Source organism: Calliphora vicina, chromosome 5 (genome assembly GCF_958450345.1).
Source record: "Calliphora vicina chromosome 5, idCalVici1.1, whole genome shotgun sequence".
Lineage (NCBI taxonomy): Eukaryota > Metazoa > Arthropoda > Insecta > Diptera > Calliphoridae > Calliphora > Calliphora vicina.
In genome coordinates, this window is record NC_088784.1 from 30,440,672 (window position 1) to 30,460,550 (window position 19,879).

The window sequence follows — 19,879 nt, forward strand, 5'->3', positions numbered from 1 at the left end:
GTCGTATTTTATGGAAAAGAGAGAACAAAAAAAATCTTTTAACGAATAAATTAAATTGCTTTTAATTTAACAATTAATGAAACTATAGAATGTTGCAAGTTTTGCAAAATGTTGAGTCAGACAATTTCATTGGACGTTGAAAGTAGACAACTATTAAAAGATTGATGATAATTGATTGATTGTGTCACACTATTATTATTATTATGATGGAGAATTTGCGATCATTTGAACTTTGAGGCTGTGAATACAAGTGTTTTATGAAAGAGATTTTTTTTGGAGAATTAATGATTTAAATTCGACTTCCTAGTCGAATTTCTTAAATTGTTTAACAGATTTTATAAATGTTATAAATATGGATTTAATATAATTTTAAATGTGTTTAACATTTTGCGAATACAATTTCAAAAATTTTATATTCGAATACAATTTCAAATCTAACCGAGCAACGAAGATCATTAACTGACAAATTTGCAACATGGCTACAAGATTTTGTTTTTGAACAGTTTGTAAATTAAAAAGATTGATTGCCTTTCAAAATCATAATACATAACTAACAAAAATTAATTCCAATAGCTTGTTATACGAAAAAAACTGATTAATGTACTGATAATTTTTGTATATTTTAATTTGTAATCTTAAAAGTTCTACATGAATTCTGGAAAATGTTGTAATTGAAAACAAGTAAGAGCTATATTCGACTGTTCCGAATCTTATATACCCTTCATCAAATTATACATCTAAATAAAAATTTTAAATATTTTTAGGTAAAAGAAATTTATTTTTTTTTTCCAAAGTTGTTCTTTTTTTATTTTTTTTTGGAAAAAAAACTTTTTTTGTTTGTAAATTTTTTTTTTATATTTATCGAAAAAAAAACTTTTGGTGAAAAAAATAAATATTCGGGTTAAAAATATTTTTTCCCATTTTGACCCATTGTAGGCCCAACTTACTATGGTCTTATATACGTCGTTACAGAGGTCTTTGAAATATCTATCATTAGATATCCATATTGTCTATATTAATGACTTAGTAATCCAGATATAGGTCAGAAAATAGGTCAAAAATCAAAATCAAGCCGGAAGAATTCCGGAGATATTGATGTATGAATCGTGTATGTAAGTTATTTGGGGGCTTCGGAAAGTTGATTTCAACAGACAGACATGGCTTAATCGACTCCGCTATCTATAAGGATCCAGAATATATATAATTTATAGGGTCGGAAAATTTTATTGTGGAAATTACAAATGGAATGACAAACTTATATATAGCTATAGAAAATCTACTGCTGTCAATAGATTTCTATAGAAAACATAGTTCTGGCATTAGATTTCTAAAGAAAAATTTCTGTTGGCAAAAGATTTCTGTAAAAAATCTACTGCTGGCAATAGATGTCTATAGATAATCTTATGATGACAATAGATTGTTATAGCAAATCTTGCCATCGTTTTGTACTCACATGAACAAATCGTCGACAGACTTACGAACACAAATTTGTTCATGTTCTTCTGTGTGGAGAAAACGTGTCGATGTTCATGTTCATACCCAGCAGTTTTAGGAGACTGTCGGGATCTAATGATTTTATCTATATTTTAGGGTGACAACTAGGTACATAACTAGCTACGTGTCTAGATATTTTAAAACGTACATGTCCTAAGCAGGGGGTTAGGGGGTAACAATGAGACTGTCTGTTATACTATGTTCACATTTGCAGAGTTAATCATCTCAAACGTGATTAAGCTCTAATCACTTCAAAATCGAGATGATTATCCATACATTTAAATGATTTGTTAATCACTTCAAATTGACATGATTAAATCTTAATCACTTCATTAATCACGTAGGATCAACTGAACATACCTCAAACTGATGATGATGTAGCTTCGGCCACCTTTTAGTAGTACCGATAAATAAATTTTGACAGAAGTTTTTTTTTCCTTAAAAAACCTTAAATAATTCATCAATGTTGACAATTTCATAATTAAAAAGTTTAAAATAATCTGCTGGTATCTTTAATAAAGTATTTATTTCCATATTTAATGTCTTAAAGAAATAAAAATTTGTTGTTTTTTATTTGTCAACTTAATCATTTTAGTGTCAACTTAATCATCTCAAATGTAATGTGAACGGCTTTGATTAACTTAATCAAAATTTTGCTTAAACGCGTTTAAAAGCCCAAGTGTGAACATAGCATTATTAGCTGGTCCAAAGTAGTCAATGCATTGGATTCACATATCAGTTACATAGAGTCAGTTAGCTTACTAGCTACCTAACTGGTAGTTGATCACCTACATAACTAGTTGTTTTAACATGTACGGGTGCTAATTGACCTCACATAGTTAGTTAAAAAGACATCTCATAGACAGTCCAATAACCGATTGCTTGTAAACAAACCTTCATCCGATAACTCTCCAATAAATTTCTTCTGGTGCATAAAATAACTACTTTTTAAAGTGTTCTGATTATTGAAACGCCCAAAAATAGTAATCTAACACCCACCTTAAAGTATCGACTTAGAATCACTTTCTGAATCGATTATGCGATGTCCCTCCCCATCCCTCTGTTGACTGGCTGACCATGTAAACCTTGTAATTAGTAGAGTGTCCAAAACCGAAAACCGGTCAACCGGTTTTTTCATCTTTGTAAACTCCACAGGTTTCGGTTTTTATAACTTTTCGGTTTTTTGACAAACCGGTTTTTGTATGACGGTTAACCGGTTTTAATGAAATATATTTTCTAAAGCTCATTCAAACATATTTATGAAAAACTTTGATACCATTTTGAAAAATATTGATTTATTTTATAGAAAATTGTAGCATTAGACAACATTTTGTAAATGATATAAAATAATTGCATAAAGAATTCAAAAATTCTAAATTTACATTAAATAAAAATTTAATATAAACCGGTTAACCGGTTTTTTTGAAGACAAAAACTGAAACCGCTTAATCGGTTTATTTAAAAGACAATAATCGAAACCGATTTTTTCAAAAACACACTTTTTCAGTTAAACCGGAAACCGGTCTTTTAAATTTGCTGGTTTTTTGGACACTCTAATAATTAGTCATAGCTCCCATATAAGGCCCACTTCCAGAAATATTTTACAAGTTTAATATCGAGATTAAATTTAACTCAAATAAGTTTAATATGCACAAAGATCATGCTAATTTGTTTTTGATCGGTCCATAATTTGCTCATATACTCGGTGTAAGGTATTATATAGTCGGACTGGACCGACTATACTTTCTTACTGGTTTTCTTTATAATTTTTTTAAAATTTTCCGTAGTTTTGTGTGAAAATTCGTTATTCGAACGAGAACCTAACATCGACATGAAATCGTCCACACGAGACAATGAAATTTTTCGCTGAGTGGACTAATTTATGGCGGTTAAGTTTGTTATAAATGAACACATAAATGAAATAAAAGCATTAAATATTAGTAAAATATAAATTTTGTTGCCTAAAATTAGTTTTAAAATATTACAAACTAAAAAATTTCAATAAATGATGATGAATGATGGCAAACTTATCTATTAGAACGTGATTAAGAATAAACATGCAATTTGTTAAAATACAGAATCCCAAACAATAATATAATTCAAATATTAATACTAAACAAATCATGCACAAACAAACACAAAACACTTACATAAAATACAATTCTGCTGAAGATTTAGGTTGTATACTACTTAGACTTGTGACATTATTCATTAGGACAGATGACACATTCGTTAGGGTAATGGGGGAAACAGTGGAGGACAAATTATTGCTGGCACTATACAAAAAATCAGCAGTATTAACCTCAGCAGATGCAACACAAACAGCATTCCATGAATCACTACACTGGGTCCAGGGTAGGGGTGATTTAAAAGATTCGAATAAATAGCGAACTGTCATGCCCATAATGGCCACATAATAAGTGGTGACCATGGAAATGGAAACAATTTGACCAATGCCAACACCTAAGCAGTTGACAAATTAACAAATGGTCACACGGGATAGGAATAAATAAATAATGAAATTGAGAAATAGACAAAACAATAGTATAGAATAAAAGACATTGAAGACTTCACAAATGAGTTTATGATAGAGATCAATCAATCAAAATTATATTGCTTACCTCTCATGGCTGGACATAAATCGAATACCTTGACAGATCCACGGCTGGAAAACTGTCCTATAATCATTTCCAAATAGTAAATAGGTTTACCTACTAGAAACAGCACCACTAAATAGGGTATTAAAAACGCTCCTCCACCATTATCGAGAGCAGTAAAGGGAAAACGCCACACATTACCCAGACCCACGGACATGGCTATGCAGGAGAGTAGAAATTCAATACCTTTGCCCCAGGTATCACGTTCTGGCATGGATTTATCTTTAGGTAGTGGATCATTATTATCTGTGCTTACAGAGCGTCCCACTTCGACATTATTTTTGCTTATGCCTCCACGGCCATCATCTCCAACAAAGGCGGGATTCTCGTGGGGTGTTGTCATGATCTGTGTGTGTGAGAGAGACTAATTAAGGTGATTCCTTAAAGTCTGCAACAAATTAAAAACAAATATTGAAAGGTTAATAAACTTGTATTTAATTGGAACCATTTTATATTAATTGAATTTTCTTATTATTAAAATTATCATTAAATACAACAAGTCGAATTCAAAAATATTAACTTCACTTTCACCATATTTGCATATTTTGAAGTGTTTATGGAATTACAACTGTATTGTAATATGCACTTTGCTTGAGCAAATTTTATTTATTGATATTTAAATATATTTTTTAAACTTATTTAAGAATTTTATAATTGTGATTTACGTCTCGAAAATCCGTTGCGTGTGTTCTTGAATACTGCTTAACATAAACTCTTCAAAAAGAAAAATATATTCCCACAAATAAGGTCTAATACTTTCGCTTGTCTTGTCACAATTATCTCATTTTAACAATTGTCATAAACTTCCCGCCCTATCCTCTTTCCCAGCAAACTTAAAACAAAAACAGATCGTAAAGGTACATAGCTAAATATTTCATTTGTGTTTATTTACGTTTTAGTTCAATTACTATTATTATTATTTTATTATTTATTAACACTTTAATTGCCGACTTTTAAAAATTTCTTTGTTTTGTTTATAATTATAAAAATTCCCGAGGAAAATATATAAAAAACAAACTTTAATAGATGTGTCAATATTTGACAAAATGTCGATAAAAAAAAAAACTTTTCGCAAACACAATCTGGTTTTTTATAGTTCTCCCCACCATAAAAATGGCAGTGTGCTCGCACTTGTTGTTTGTCATATTATGTTAGTTTTATTCTTTATTTCATCATGCCAGTTGTAAATAGAAATTAGATCAAGTTTAAAACCAACTATTTTATGACAGTACCGTAAAAGTGTTAAAACTGGAATTTAATAACATAATATTATGTCACACTCATATTATCCCACGTCTTGAGGAGACATCGTTTTGTGCGCATCAGAACAAAACATTGTCAGAATTACTGATATATGTAAATGCATGTTCTTCTGTGTGGGGAAGACGTGTCGACGTTCCTGTTCATATGTAAGTTTCTTTGTAATTTTTTGTGTGAAAATGTCATTTGATGGCAGACATCGTTGTAAAAATAAATGTTCTGACAAAGTTGTTCGAACCAGAATATAACATCTAAAAGCCTTGTCCACACAAGACAAATTCATGTGCTGACAATAAATGAATGGCTCGTCAAGACGGAGTGTTATGAATGAAATATAATTTTAACGATATCGGTCTACGAAAAACTTGCTAGTCTTCTTAATATGATTCGGTGAAAGTATAGTTAATGTGTCCCTCTAGAATCTAGATTAAAGGTTCGAAAGAATAATACTCAATAATATTTTTAAAATCAAATTTGATATTTTACCAGTTACGTTAAAGCATTCTTTACGAATTAATTCTTAATCTAAATTACTTAGAATTTACTTCAAATGTTTATTTCTTTTAGAATTTATTCATTATAGAATTAATTCAATATTGAATCATTCAAATTCATTACAATTTAGCTTTTTGTAATAAGTTATTGAATCAATTAATATTTCTTCAATTTAAATCTGTTTCAAATATGTTTTAGAAAATATTTTCCAATTTATTTTGTAAAGGATTAAAAACAAATAATGAATAAATGAAAGAATTCGTAATTGAATTTTCAAAATCATATCATGTTGGATGAATCATACGAATAAATTCTTAGGCCAAATTCCTTAGAACTTTAAACGTACTGAATGCATTTGTTAAATTAATTTTAAAATCATATTAAATTTTATCTCTTAAATATTTCATTAAAGCATTCATTGCGAATTAATTCATAAGCTAAATTCCTAATGTGTATGTTTCTTCAATTCAATTCCATTACAAATTAGCTTTACAAAAATGCTTTCAATGCTTGATTTGAATTAATGCCTTATTGAATTATTCAAATTGTCTTTTAAATTTAAGTTCATTACAATTCAATTTTTCATCAATTCAAATTAGCTTTAGGAAATATTTTTCATTACTAATTCCTTAATACTTCAAATGTATTGAGTTCATTTCTTTCAGAATTCTTTCTTTTTAGAATTAATTCCTTATTGAATCATTAAATGTTTCTGCAATTCAATTATATTACAAATAAGCTTTACAAAAATGTTTTCAATTCATTTTGTAAACGATTAAATTATATTAGATTTGAATTAACAAACATTTAATCATGAAAAGGTTTAATGAATACCATTAAGAATTATTTTCATTAAGAATTAATTCAACAATGAATGAATTCTATTATAAAAAAGTCTTTGAATGAATTTGTTTATTGGGAATGGTTTTATGGAAAGAGTTTTTTTATGAATTTTAAATTATGCTTTTGGTGAATTAAGTAATTCGAAGCTCTGCTCTAGATCAAAGGTTCAAAAGAATTAATTTTAACTATTCCATTAAAGCATTCACTACGAATTAATTCATATGTTAAATTCCTTAGTACTTTAAACGTATTGATAGAATCATTCAATTTGTCTTTAATTCAAATCCATTATAAATTTAGCTTTATAAAATACTATCGGATACCAAGCATGTGCCACTACGCTAAAAATTCTTTATTAATAGAGGTACAAAAAATATATTTTTGTAAAAAAAGTAACAACAGAGGGATCAATTTTGAACGTATAAACTTTAAAAAATGTTACAAAATCGATTTGAATTTTCTGGAATAAGGGATACGAAAAAAGTACCCAAACTCAGATCTGGGATACAAAAAAGTAATAAAACTTGGGTTTCTCCCGTTTTATCCCCTTAAAAGTACAAAAATCAAAAGGTACAACACACCTGTCCACTTATTTTTTGCATAAATTTAGATTAAGTTCGACTTTTAGTGCTAGCTTTATTAGTTCCGGAGATATGGAGATGCCGATTTTACCCGGTCTTACCCTTTTTTACCATCTTATAATTCGAATATCAAAAAATCCCTTCTTAGTGGATCTACACATAGTGTGAGGTACCTACATACAAAATTTCATGACATACACATTTTCAAAAGTTCAAATTAGGGAAAAATGCTTGTGTGTTACGAATGGACCTAATGTAGTATTTTAGGTGTCTAAAACCATCTACAAATTTCCTTTCCAATAAAACCGGTTTGGAGCTAATCGGTTGGATGGTTTAAGAGTCTATAACGGACATTGAAATAGTTCGAAAACTCACCTTTCAAAGACCTAACTCAGTTATCAAAAACCTTAGAGTTTTTTTTTCAAGTTTCCGCTCTATGTGTATTTATCTATGGTTGCAATATTAATGCTCTACTCCTGTATGTAATACTTCGGAGATTTCCACTACGAGCAAACGAGTTTGGTATTGTGCCATTTCAAAAATATTTGTTTCTCGTATGTCCTGTAAAACGCAGTACCGGACAGTTTCATGTGAACTAGATTCCCACGTGATAGGACACCATTAGGTGTCCTATTAGTTTCCCTTGTTACTACACTGCCAAACCTAGATAATCTCCAAATCATCGTATGTAATTTAGGAATTTATCTCTCCCTTACAATGTATTCGCAGATGTAGTGCTTGACGAGGAGATTCTACACATGTATTTATAACCTACACCACCATAGTGGGGAGGGTATTATGCGTTTGTGCAGATGTTTGTAACGCCCAAAAATATTAGTCTAACACCCACCTTAAAGTATACCGATCGACTTAGAATCACTTTCTAAGTCGATTAAACGATGTCCATACGTCCATCCGTCTGGTCGGCTGGCTGGCTGGCTGTCCATGTAAACCTTGTGCGCAGAGTACAGGTGGCAATTTTGAAGATATTTTGATGAAATTTGATACATATTATTTTTTCGGCTCAAGGACCAAGCCTATTGAAACTGGCTGAAATCGGTCCATTATTTCACCTAGCCCCCATACAAATGTTCTCCCGAAATTGGACTTTATCGGTCATAAATGTTTTATTTATATATGTATCTCCACAAATTCCGCTCCAAATAAGTTTTATATACACAAAATTCATGTCACCAAATTTTGTTACGATCGGTCCATAATTAGTAATAGCTCCCATATAGACCCGCTTCCGAAAATCACTTTAACGTGCATAAATCGCTTAAAAATGTTGGTAAACACACAAAATTCAACATAGTTAACTTTAATATACACATAAATCACACAACCTAATTTCATGGTGATCGGTCTATAATTGGTCATAGCCCCCATATAAGGCCCACTTCCGAAAATCACTCAAAAATATAAATTATTGAAATTTTAAAAGAAACTTTTTTTTTGCTCTTTTACTTAGTGTAGGGTATTATATGGTCGGGATTGACCGACCATACTTTCTTACTTGTTTTCTTTTAAATCAGACAGCAAACGAATAAATAGTATTGTATTAAATATTTAACATACCGAGGTGTCCTACGGGCAGGGATTCCCAGCCCGCGCCCTTGTTGGACCCATGAGGTCCTAATTCAAAACATTAACTCGGTAACACTTCCTCTTTTCGCGTGTTAAATTTCATTAAAATCGGACCAACCGCTTAGAAGTTAAAGATTTATATCCCTATTTTTTTTCTACACCACTGTGCAGCGCCCTCTAGCGTGAGTTTTAGGTAACAATAAATATCAAAAATGGATTCCCCGAATCCAAAAATATTAAGATACCACAACTTTCCGGGATAATAGAAATAAATAGTCATTGTTTTATCAAATTTTTTATGATTTTTTCTTTTAGCCAGCGTTCCAAAATCACTAACTTCAAATGCGTGTAAAAAAAATCTAGAAAAAAGCCCTAAGGGTTTTTTTATGGAATACGTAAGCTTTCATTTGCTTTTGGTTTCATCCCATTCCGATTCGAAAAGTTCGATTTTGTGTCACAGTGTAATTTACTCCAATTTATCATTGCCACATTTTCCTAAAATATCGTTTAGTGATCTAGAAAACGACGCGTCGCGACGGTACCATAAAAGCCCATGATATAAAGTATTTCATATCAAGAACAGTTTTACAATCATTCTGCATCCCCCGTTGCTAAATATTATTTCGAGTGAATGGAATTCTAAAGTCACATCATTCTGAAAAGGAGATTGACCTTTAATGTTGATGATCATAAGGAAATGTGGATAGTTATCTATAACCTTGCTAAATTATCTGCCATATTAAAGATAAAAAAAATGCCAGACAGATTTTTAGTAGATTCAGTTTTTATTCAAAACTGCAGCCATAAGGAAATCTTAAACCATAATAGTGCTTCATCACTGGCTTAAATTATAAAATTGAATTTTATAACTTGGATTACTTTCTTCAGACAGGTCTGCTTCAATACTTAGCAACTAACGAGAGAAAGATGATTAAAAAAAAGATTGCTTCATATTATCAATAACAGAAAAATATAGTTATCATAGTTGCATTTAACATTTTTTTTTTTAATAATGTCACACCATAAAAAATGTTGGCCCTAAAAACAGAAAAATTATTTCTAATCTGCCAGACGAAATTAGTTTATAACTCTGGCATTCATTAATGTGCAGTTTTTTATTGTTGTTAACTAAAAGTGACAATTTAAAACTTAAACATCCATATCTATCTATCTTTGTTATAAAAAAAATATGATAAAATGTTTATAACAAAACAGAAACTATAAATGCATTTAATGAGCTTTAAAGCAATTAAATGTGACTGAAATAATTTTTTTTAAAAAAAGAATACTAAACAAAAACCTCACACAATAAATAGAAAGTCGAGCATATTGACAAATTCTATTGTGGAATGGAAAACTTAAATAATGGATGTTAACAAAAACTAATTGAAGCGATTATTAGCTTCATATTTTTCAAATATTTGAGGAAATAAGGTTGATTGATATTTATTTGAGGTTACATAACTTTTGTAAGAGTAAACAATGTAGATCAATATTATAATGAACTTCTTCTGTGATATTTTCCAACTTAAGTCTGATTTAAGCTACTTTATTAGCTCTAATGAGATTTTAATAATTCAGATTTGTTCAGAGAGCATATACGTTCCTTAGCCAATTCAAAGAAGCTATTCAAGTGTACAGTTAATTAAGTCACATTTAATAAATTAATTAGGTGAATTTGTAATACTTAATTGGCTCCAAATTAAATTTTTAACATCCATTTCAGATGACAACTCAGATAGTTTAAAGTTATTTTTAATTAAATTAAAAAAAATGTTCAAAGGAAAGTAAATTGTCGCTATTTTAGTTATCTTGTTTTAAATGTTAAAATATATTTTAACAATGTGAACATACCTTAAGCGAATGACAAGGGTGTTATGATTTTTATTATTATTTTGATTGCGATTTCAATTTGATTTAACACTTTAATTGTCGATAATAAACAGTTTGATTTACGGCCAGTTCTTTTTGTAGTGTTAAAATTTTAAGCATTAAAAGGTTTTGATTTCAAAAGTATTATTGTGAAAGAGATCTTATTTACGCTACATAATAATAGAAAAGTAAATTTAAAATTAAAGAAAGTTTTATGTTTAAACATCAAGGTCGTTGGATTAATGAACATTTTGTAAATGTCTTGTTAATTGATTTATTTTTGTGGGTACTGCAATTCAAAATTAATTTACAGTTTTATAAATAACTTGCAAATTAAATACACGGGTTTACCATATTGGTCAATTCACAAGGTATCTTATCAGTCATATTGTCATAATGTCTTAATATATCTCGACTCGGCAGCTTGGCTTAACCGACACTTAGGCATTCGGCGAAAGTCTCTACTGGTTGGTTACGATAACACAATAAACATAGCATACAGAGTACTATTATTTTAGGACATTTTTTACTTGAAAAACAATAAAAACCATTGTGATATATTAGGACATTATGACAATATGACATGATAAGAGACCTTGTGAATTGATCAATAGTGTAAAAAGCTAAACAATTTTAATTTTTTGGTATATAATTTCGAATACATGGCTATAGTAGATTGAATGTGTATTTTAAAAAGCAAAATTGTAAATTTTGATGAGCTACCATGTATCCATGAAAATACAAGGTTTGTTTGGGGTTTATGGGCCGACTAAATCATTTACCCATATTTCTTTAATTATGACGATACCGTTGATGCTAACCATTCATGTTTAACATATTTTAGTTTAACATAGGGGCAACATTATCAACCTCTACCTATTGTGTACTCTAGAAAAATGTAAAAATCTGAATCCATATCAGGGCCAAAAATATAGTTGTACAGGTTTACCATAAACATTTCCACTATTTTGTAAGTTTTCAACAAAATTATGGTCACTGTAATTATGTATATGATTGCAGTAACAATAATATGTTTAAGTTATAATTCACAGGACGAGGAAGTAAGAATTAAAACTAAAACGATTGATCGTTTATAGAATGATCGTGTTTTTGGGGTACCTGCCGTGCAATAACTTCCAATAAAATAAATCCCAACAAAAACTAACAACTTTCAAACTTTAAAAAGTTAAATAATTCTAAGAGGGTAAAATTAAATTACTCCCAATAATTGATAGGTTTATAATAATAAAAATATTAGTCCCAAAAATAATTTCCAAACAAGGAAAAGGTAAAGGTTTTCTACTCTGGGGTGTTTAAAAAAACCGATTTCACTCAGTAAAGATATCTTGTATTGCCGGCTTTTGACCGTGCGCAAAGGATTTCTTCTCTATAAATATTTCAGAAAACCCTTTCGCCCGGCACTGCTGGAAATCTATATAGGGTTTATATTCCGGGAATTCCCGGTACAATTTTCCCGGGAATTTTGCCAATTTTTCACTATCCGATTCCCGGGATTTTAAGTCGGGAATCCCGGGAATATAAAACTGACGAAAATACATGAAAACAAGTTAGAATTCTATTTTTTTCACCAAAAACCAGTAAAAAGTTGTGTACAGTTACGGCAATAATAGACCGATTATTATTATTTATTTGGGGTTTTCGTATGAAAATTTAAAAAGTGAATTCATTATTTATAGAATTTATTTGTTATTGAATCATTGTAATTTCTTTAAATTTCTTCTTCAACTCCATAAAATAGCTTAAAATATTTATTAAATTATTAAATTTTTCTTCAATTAAAATCTAGTACAAAAAGGCGTAAGACAATTTTTTCAATTAATTTTGTAAATGATTTGATTTAACAAAAATTTAATCATTCAAAGTTTGAATAAATTGTGTTGTTAATTAACTTTAAAATTAATTCTGTTTAAACAAAAGGCTTTGAATCTAAAAAATTCAATATTATGAATGGATTTATGGAATGAAAGGCTGACATTCTTTAATTACGGATTAAGATTTTAGTGAATTAAGCTCAAATTTTATTAATTAATTCGAAGCTCTGATATTTAATAATTATAAACAATGTTTTTACGTGAAATTTGCCTATTATATTCCTAATTTACAGTATCATTATATATTTCGAGAATAGCCGGGTACCCGGGAATGTAGAAAAAAATGTCCCGATTCCCGGGAATAAAAAAGGTCGGGAAATTAAAAACCCTAAATATATACTAAACGAATCCGGTTTTTGAAACACCCCAGAGGAGAAATCCTTTGCGCCTAGTCGAAGACCGGTAGTCCAATTAATTTGTTGTTTAGTGAAGCTTTAGATCAAATAATTATCAATAAAATTCGCCAAAAAAGAGTTTGAAAAAAGCATTGGGAATTATTTCATAATATACAAACAATTTATCAGGCTTTAATTCTTAATTCAATTTAATTCAAATAAATGCAAAATCGTATTTCATCTCTTTACCATTCTATTAAAGCATTCTTTACAAATTAATTCATAGGCTTAATTCCTTAGTACTATTTCAAACATATTGAATTCATTCTTTATAGAATTAATTACTTATTGAATCATTAATGTTTTGTTTAATTACAATCCATTACATATATTAATAAAATTTATCAAATGATTCAGTTATTCTTCATTTCAAGTCTATTACAAAATTAGTTTCATTTATTTTTGTAAATGATTAAAAACAAACAAAAATAAATTGAATGAAAAAAATATTTTGATTAAATTTGATTCAGTGTTTCGAATTGATCAATTCCATTTAGGGTTAGTTACTTAAAATTGCCATAAAACCTTTCCTAACTTGAATATTATCATAAGGAATTAATACTTTGGAACTTTTAATTTAGAAAATTTGTTTCAATTCATTTTGTAAATGATTGAAAACAAAAACAAATTGAATGAAGAAAACATATTCTGATGCAATTTGGATTACGTTTAAATTAACACAAATTTATTCATTGAAAGATTTAATGAATTTTATTGTAAATTAATTCAACTATTAAATAATTATATTGAAAAATGTTGAAATAAAGCTCTATATAATTAAATTTCTTGTAATGGTTTTATGGAATTCATTGCAGTAATTTTTTTAATTCTGAATTAAGTGAGTTCTGATTAAAGTTGTCAATTATTCGAGTTTTATTTTAATCGAATAAAAGTTCATAATTTTTTTATTATTCGAGTGATTCAAATATTTTTTTAAATTTCCTCGATTATTCGAATAAAATGGATTATAAATAATAATATAATCCATTTTATTCGAATAAAATGGATTATAAATAATATCTATAGTCTTTATTATTAATTGAAAAATCATTCTAAGTCTATTGCTGATACTTCAACATTTCCTAGGTCTTTAGTGGTCACAAGGTTTTCGTTTTTAAGTTAGATTTCATAATGTTCAGATGTTAATCCAAAATCGATGGGAAAATGAATGAACAAAGACTTAACTTAAAAAATAATTTATTCGCTTAATCGAAAATTATTGATCGAATAATTTTTTTTTTATTCTATATTGAAAAATGCTATTCATTCGAATAAAAAATATATTTTTTCTCGATTATTCGAAAAAATTTTAATCGAATGACAACCCTAGTTCGGATAATATTGGATTAATTAATTCGAAAATTTGAAAACAAGTTTGTGGTAGCAAAAATAATTTGATAATTTTCAGAGAACATTTCAATGGTGTAATAATTAAATTTAACTGCATGTTAATCTGTATTGACTGGTTTTAGTTATCTTATGGTTATTATATTTATTAATTAATAATGCCTGTAAATATCAGAATATTATACGTTTGAGCTGATGTTTGTAACATATAAAGCTAATGGTCTCACCCACACCTACCTTAAAGTATAGCAAGCAATCACTTTCTGAGGCAATTTATCAAAGTCCGTTCGTATGTGCCTTCAAGTAAACTTTTTAATCAAATTTATCGAAATCTATATTGGACCAAACATTAATGTGTGTTGAAATAATCGGTCCATTATTTAAGCAATTCTTCGGAAACAGGTAATTAATATGAACAATTTGAAAGCTTAACTCCTCCACTTCTTTCGAAATTTATACTTTTCGGACCAGTAATATTTATTATTTAATCAGCTCCAAAGTGTTAACATAGAGAGATACCTCTTCCTCACAATTATTTAAACAAAGCAAACATAATTAACCATTGTTAACCTTTTCCTCCTCAATTTAAGCCTGTTGCAACATATACAGGTTAGTAAACCAACATTTTGCACCAAACCACTAGTTTCAACCAGTTAATCTTCAGTTATATTGCACTTACATGCAACAAATCGAAAAAAAAACTCGTTTGAATTAAAACTAAAAGTATAAATCTTTTCCACACTCTTTGAAAACCACAACAATCTCTTTTACACAGCAAAATTTACAAGATAAACAAAAACTGTTTAAATAAATATTTATGCGAGTAACTGTCAGTGAGAGAGATAGATAGATACCAGATACATTTATAAAATAATCCATAAAATCAGTTAAAACTAACAGTTTTTTTTTTGATGGTCAAGGCCATCAACGTTGGCGACGTCTACCATAAAATCTGTGGTACCGGGGTATGACGGAATAAAATTTGTGTGTTTTTTGTTGGTATTAAATTAAACTGGTTGTAAGTAAGCAGCAAATAAAGTTTAACAAAAAAAAAATTGGTTGAACCTCATTTCTGAAGAATTAAAATTTATACTCGTGCACAAGTCTGTCTGTATTTATGTGTCTGAATGCAGCGAAGTGAATTATTGTTTTGAATAAATTAAAAATACTTAACAGATATGTAACAAAGTATGAGTGGCTTTTATTGGTTTTTATTTAAAACAAAATGTTTGTAAATTTGTATTAAAGAATTATTGACCCCCTAATTTTTGTTAAAACTTGTAAAAAGTGGTTAAACTGGTCTTAAGTCATTAGAAACGTATTTATCAGTAAACGGTTTTTTGTGTGGAGGATAATCTCTCAGTTATTTTTATTAAAAAAATGTATGTAAAACAAGTAAGAGTGCTATATTCGAATTTGCCGAATCTTTTTCTGATATAGGGGGGGGGGGTAGCGTCAATTTTGGACCGATTCTCACTAATGCTGGTAGAAAGATTTAGGTTCATATAGGTTGTTTATGTCCAATTTCATTATTATAATACAATTATGAACTTTCGCCCGGCACTGCTGGAAATCTATACTAAGCGAATTCGGTTTTTGAAACACCCCACAGGAGAAATCCTTTGCGCCTAGTCGAATGCCGGTAGTCCAATTAATTTGTTGTTGAGTGAAGCTTTAGATAAAGTAATTATCAATTAAATTCGCCAAAAAAAAATGATGAAAAAAGTCCAAAGCATTGGGAATTATTTAATAATACACAAAAAATTGATCAGGCTTTAATTCTTAATTCAATTTCAAAATAAATGCAAAATCGTATATCATCTCTTTAGCATTCTTTACAAATTAATTCATGGGCTTAATTCCTTATTACTATTTCAAACATGTTGAATTCATTCTTTATGGAATTAATTACTTATTGGATCATAAAGAGAGATTATATATTCGAATTTGCCGAATCTTTATCTGATATAGGGGGGTAGCGTCAATTATGGACCGATTCTCACTAATGCTGGTAGAAAGATTTAGGTTCATATAGGTTGTTTATGTCCAATTTCATTATTATAATACAATTATGAATGTACAAGTCATTTTTTAAGGGGGACCTTGTATGGGGACTAGGGACAAATGTTGCCCGATTTTCGTCATACCTTACAGTATAAATTCGGAGTACTTAGAACTAATTTGTGCAACAATTTATCAGGATTTATGACAGTATTCCGGGGGGACATTTGTATGGGGGCTAGGTGAAATCACGGACCGATATTTCCCATTTTAAACACCAAACGTAGAGTATTTGTAAAAAATTCAGCCGGCTAGCTCTTTTCGTTTGGGCCCTATAGTGTTTTCAACAGACAGACAGACAGACAGAAGGATTTCATAAGTATCCAGAATATATTTACTTTTGTGGGTCTGTGATGAATATTTCGAAGTGTTATACGCGGAATTACAAAATCAATATATCCCCCATCTTTTTGGTGGTGGGTATAACAAAAGTACTTACATAATCATAATAAAATCATGTTAGGTTGAAGTTTAAAAATTTCTCCAACTCTAACTGAGGACAATCACTAAAAACATTCTCCGAGGTTTCCCCCAGTGCCGAACTCAACGCAGTAATCCGACTTATCCCGAGCATAGCCGTAAGTGATGACAAAGATACGTCCAGTTCCCCTATTGGCCAAAATGTAGTACAAATGACAGTTTCAAACGTGACCCTTAAACATTAATGGCTTAAACTTCAAGTTTAAATAAGCTTTAAACGAAAACTAAAGATAATCTCTTACTGTCTACCTAATAAAGTGAATTAAAATGCCTCCATAGTTTCTTTAAAGCTGTAACACAAATGCCAGTTTCAAACGTGACTTAAACCTTGCACATGAATAACTTAACCTTCAAGTTTAAACAAGTTTTAAACCAAAACTAAAGATAATCTCTTAACGTCTACCTAATAAAGTAAATTAAATGTGATTTTGAAGATATGATTCCTGATTTTAACTTTAAAATAGATAATTTAAACTTCTTACTTCAAGGTTAAACTTAAACGACATGAATATAAATCTATAGTTTAACATAAGTTTTAGTAATTTTATAGCTAGTTCAGATTAACTAATCTTAGATTATAAATAGTATTTATATACATTTAAGTGTTTCAAATCTAGTTTATCTTTATTTAATCATTTGTAACATTTTTTTGATTAAAATGATATCTTAATTGCTTAAAATGTACTGGCCAAATGAAAAAATGTAGAACACTTATTTAACCAATTTTAAGTTTATAATTTTTTTTCCACTAATTTCGTTTGTTAAATAAATAATAACAATGAAACAGGCCTACATTAAACTAATCTTTAATGTAAATATTTTTAAACTAGTTAGTCAAGTTGTTCGAATAAACTATGTATCACAGATTATGATTTAGTTATGCCCCCTTTATTGTTTAATAGTTGCACTATAACTGATTCTTTACTAATTCAGAGATAGTGTATAATGTTTAGTGGATCATATAAGTAATAGTGTCAATTTGAATATGTTTATGATCAAAATATAAAACTAAAGGGGGATTGTTATTTTCTTTATCTGTCCAAAGTTCTTTATATAAATTCAAATATTTTTATTACAAGAAAACCTAAATTTTTGACAAGTCATTGGACTTTACCTCTAAAAAAGTCCTTAATACACATTTGATATTCTAAAAAATATGGTTGAAAAGAAAATATATTTTTTGGTGAAAAACTATTTATTTCGATTTTGACCCATTGCACAGTGTCGTATCGAAATTTGTTGGAAATAAATCTGGCAATAAAGCGCTCAGCTAGGTCTTAAAAAAGTGAATTTTGAAGGACTGCGTTTTAAAAGTGGCATATTTTTGTAACTAATTGAGATACTGAATTGAAATTTTTGTAAGACCAAAAATTAACTTATCTAAACAAAAAAAATAAAATAGTTCGGAATAAATGTGGATCAAATTGGTTCTAATATTTGCAATCCTATTAAAATTTTGATACAAATTTAATTTTTAGAAACTCATAAATATGTAATAAAATCTTTATTTATTTTCAACCTTTTTTTAATTTGTCATTTTAAATAACAAAGTGTAAAAAAAACTTGTAAAAAGGTCTTAGGGAATCCGGCAATTCCTAAAAATTGGAGCGAAAATACCAAAAATGGTATTTTTACAATTTTGCCCATAGGGAACACATTTCCTTCGGGACTGGGAAAATACTTTGGGAATAACTAGTAAACACATCAAGGTTTCCAAAGCTGCTTTCCGTTTTCAGATTCCAGCTTTGGGATTCTAGAACATGTGGTCCAATGTTGAAATTTTTATAAAAATTGGTTAATTTCCGATGGGCGTAAGGCCGGCATATTCTAAAAAATAGAACATATGTTTCTCCTTTATAGTTCTCCGTAAAGATACCTTACAGAAAAACATAAATTTGTTATATGTTCTTAAAGAAAGTTTTTTTTTAATAAAAAAATAGATAAGTCACCTTTTCGCCCAAAAAACAGCAAAAATCTACTATTTTTTGAATTTTTAAATTGAAAATCGTATATTTTTGAATTGATATTGCTCTAAAATCTTTTGTATAATACTGGTAATTAGTTGTCTAACCAACAAAAAAAATTCGACTCCATTTGGTCCAAAAGTACGGCCTAAATTTTTAATAAATCGGACCAAGGTATGGCAAATTTAAATTTTGAAATGCCTATAACTCGGAAATTATAAGAAATAAATTGCACACAAGACCTAGCTGAGCGCTTTCCAAAAATATAAAAATCTTTGCAATCGGATGGGAAACAAAAAAATGCCACGTGTTTAAAAATGTTACATGTCGAAGGTCCTCTACTTTGAGCTCTCATAGCGCCGCCCCTGGTGCAATTGTAGGGCATATTTTCATAACTTAAACTAGAATACTCCTTGGTTATGCCCACGTCAAATTATATTCCGATCGGAACAGCCGTTTAGAAATGCAAGATTTATTTCCAAAAAATGTCTATTCTGCCCACTGTGCATTGTACTATGAGTTTATTATATACGGCGTTGGAAAGATCTTCGAAATACATATATATCATTAGATATCGATGTTGTCTATAGTAATAGTTTAGTAGTCCAGATATACATAGATCAAAATGGCTAAAAAATCGAACCGGGACTATAGCTGATATATTGATGTATGAATCATGTATGTAAGTTATTTGGGGACTACGAATAGTTGTTACTATATCGACTTCGCTATATTGATAATCTTCTTCTATATATATGTATATAAAAATGATATGGTCCATGTATGTAATGGCATCACGTGAGAACGGCTGGAGCGATTTGGCTTTTTCGATTCGAAATTTTCAGCAGATGGTTTGTAAAGAATTCTGGGTAAAACTCAAAATTTTTTTTTTTTAATTCAGTCAACTGTAATAAAAAAGCTCCCTAAAGTATGCAGTACAAATTTAGATAT

The 19,879-nt window shown here is 29.2% G+C and overlaps 1 protein-coding gene across 3 annotated transcripts in view; it reads right to left on the minus strand.

Moving 5' to 3' along the window:
• The window catches only part of LOC135960160 (sodium-dependent nutrient amino acid transporter 1), a 37,555-nt gene that overhangs the window by 6,192 nt on the left and 11,484 nt on the right, over positions 1–19,879 (minus strand). Inside the window, exons 1-3 of one of the 3 annotated variants that reach the window (XM_065511385.1) lie at positions 4,817–4,937; positions 4,116–4,539; positions 3,645–3,957 (exon numbers count right to left, since the gene is read on the minus strand). In XM_065511385.1, the coding sequence (XP_065367457.1) occupies positions 3,645–3,957; positions 4,116–4,494 (692 nt within the window). In that variant the 5' untranslated portion in view covers positions 4,495–4,539; positions 4,817–4,937. Of the gene's footprint in view, positions 1–3,644; positions 3,958–4,115; positions 4,540–4,816; positions 4,938–19,879 lie in introns of those variants that run through there. The other 2 variants (XM_065511386.1, XM_065511387.1) reach the window with 2 other exon arrangements.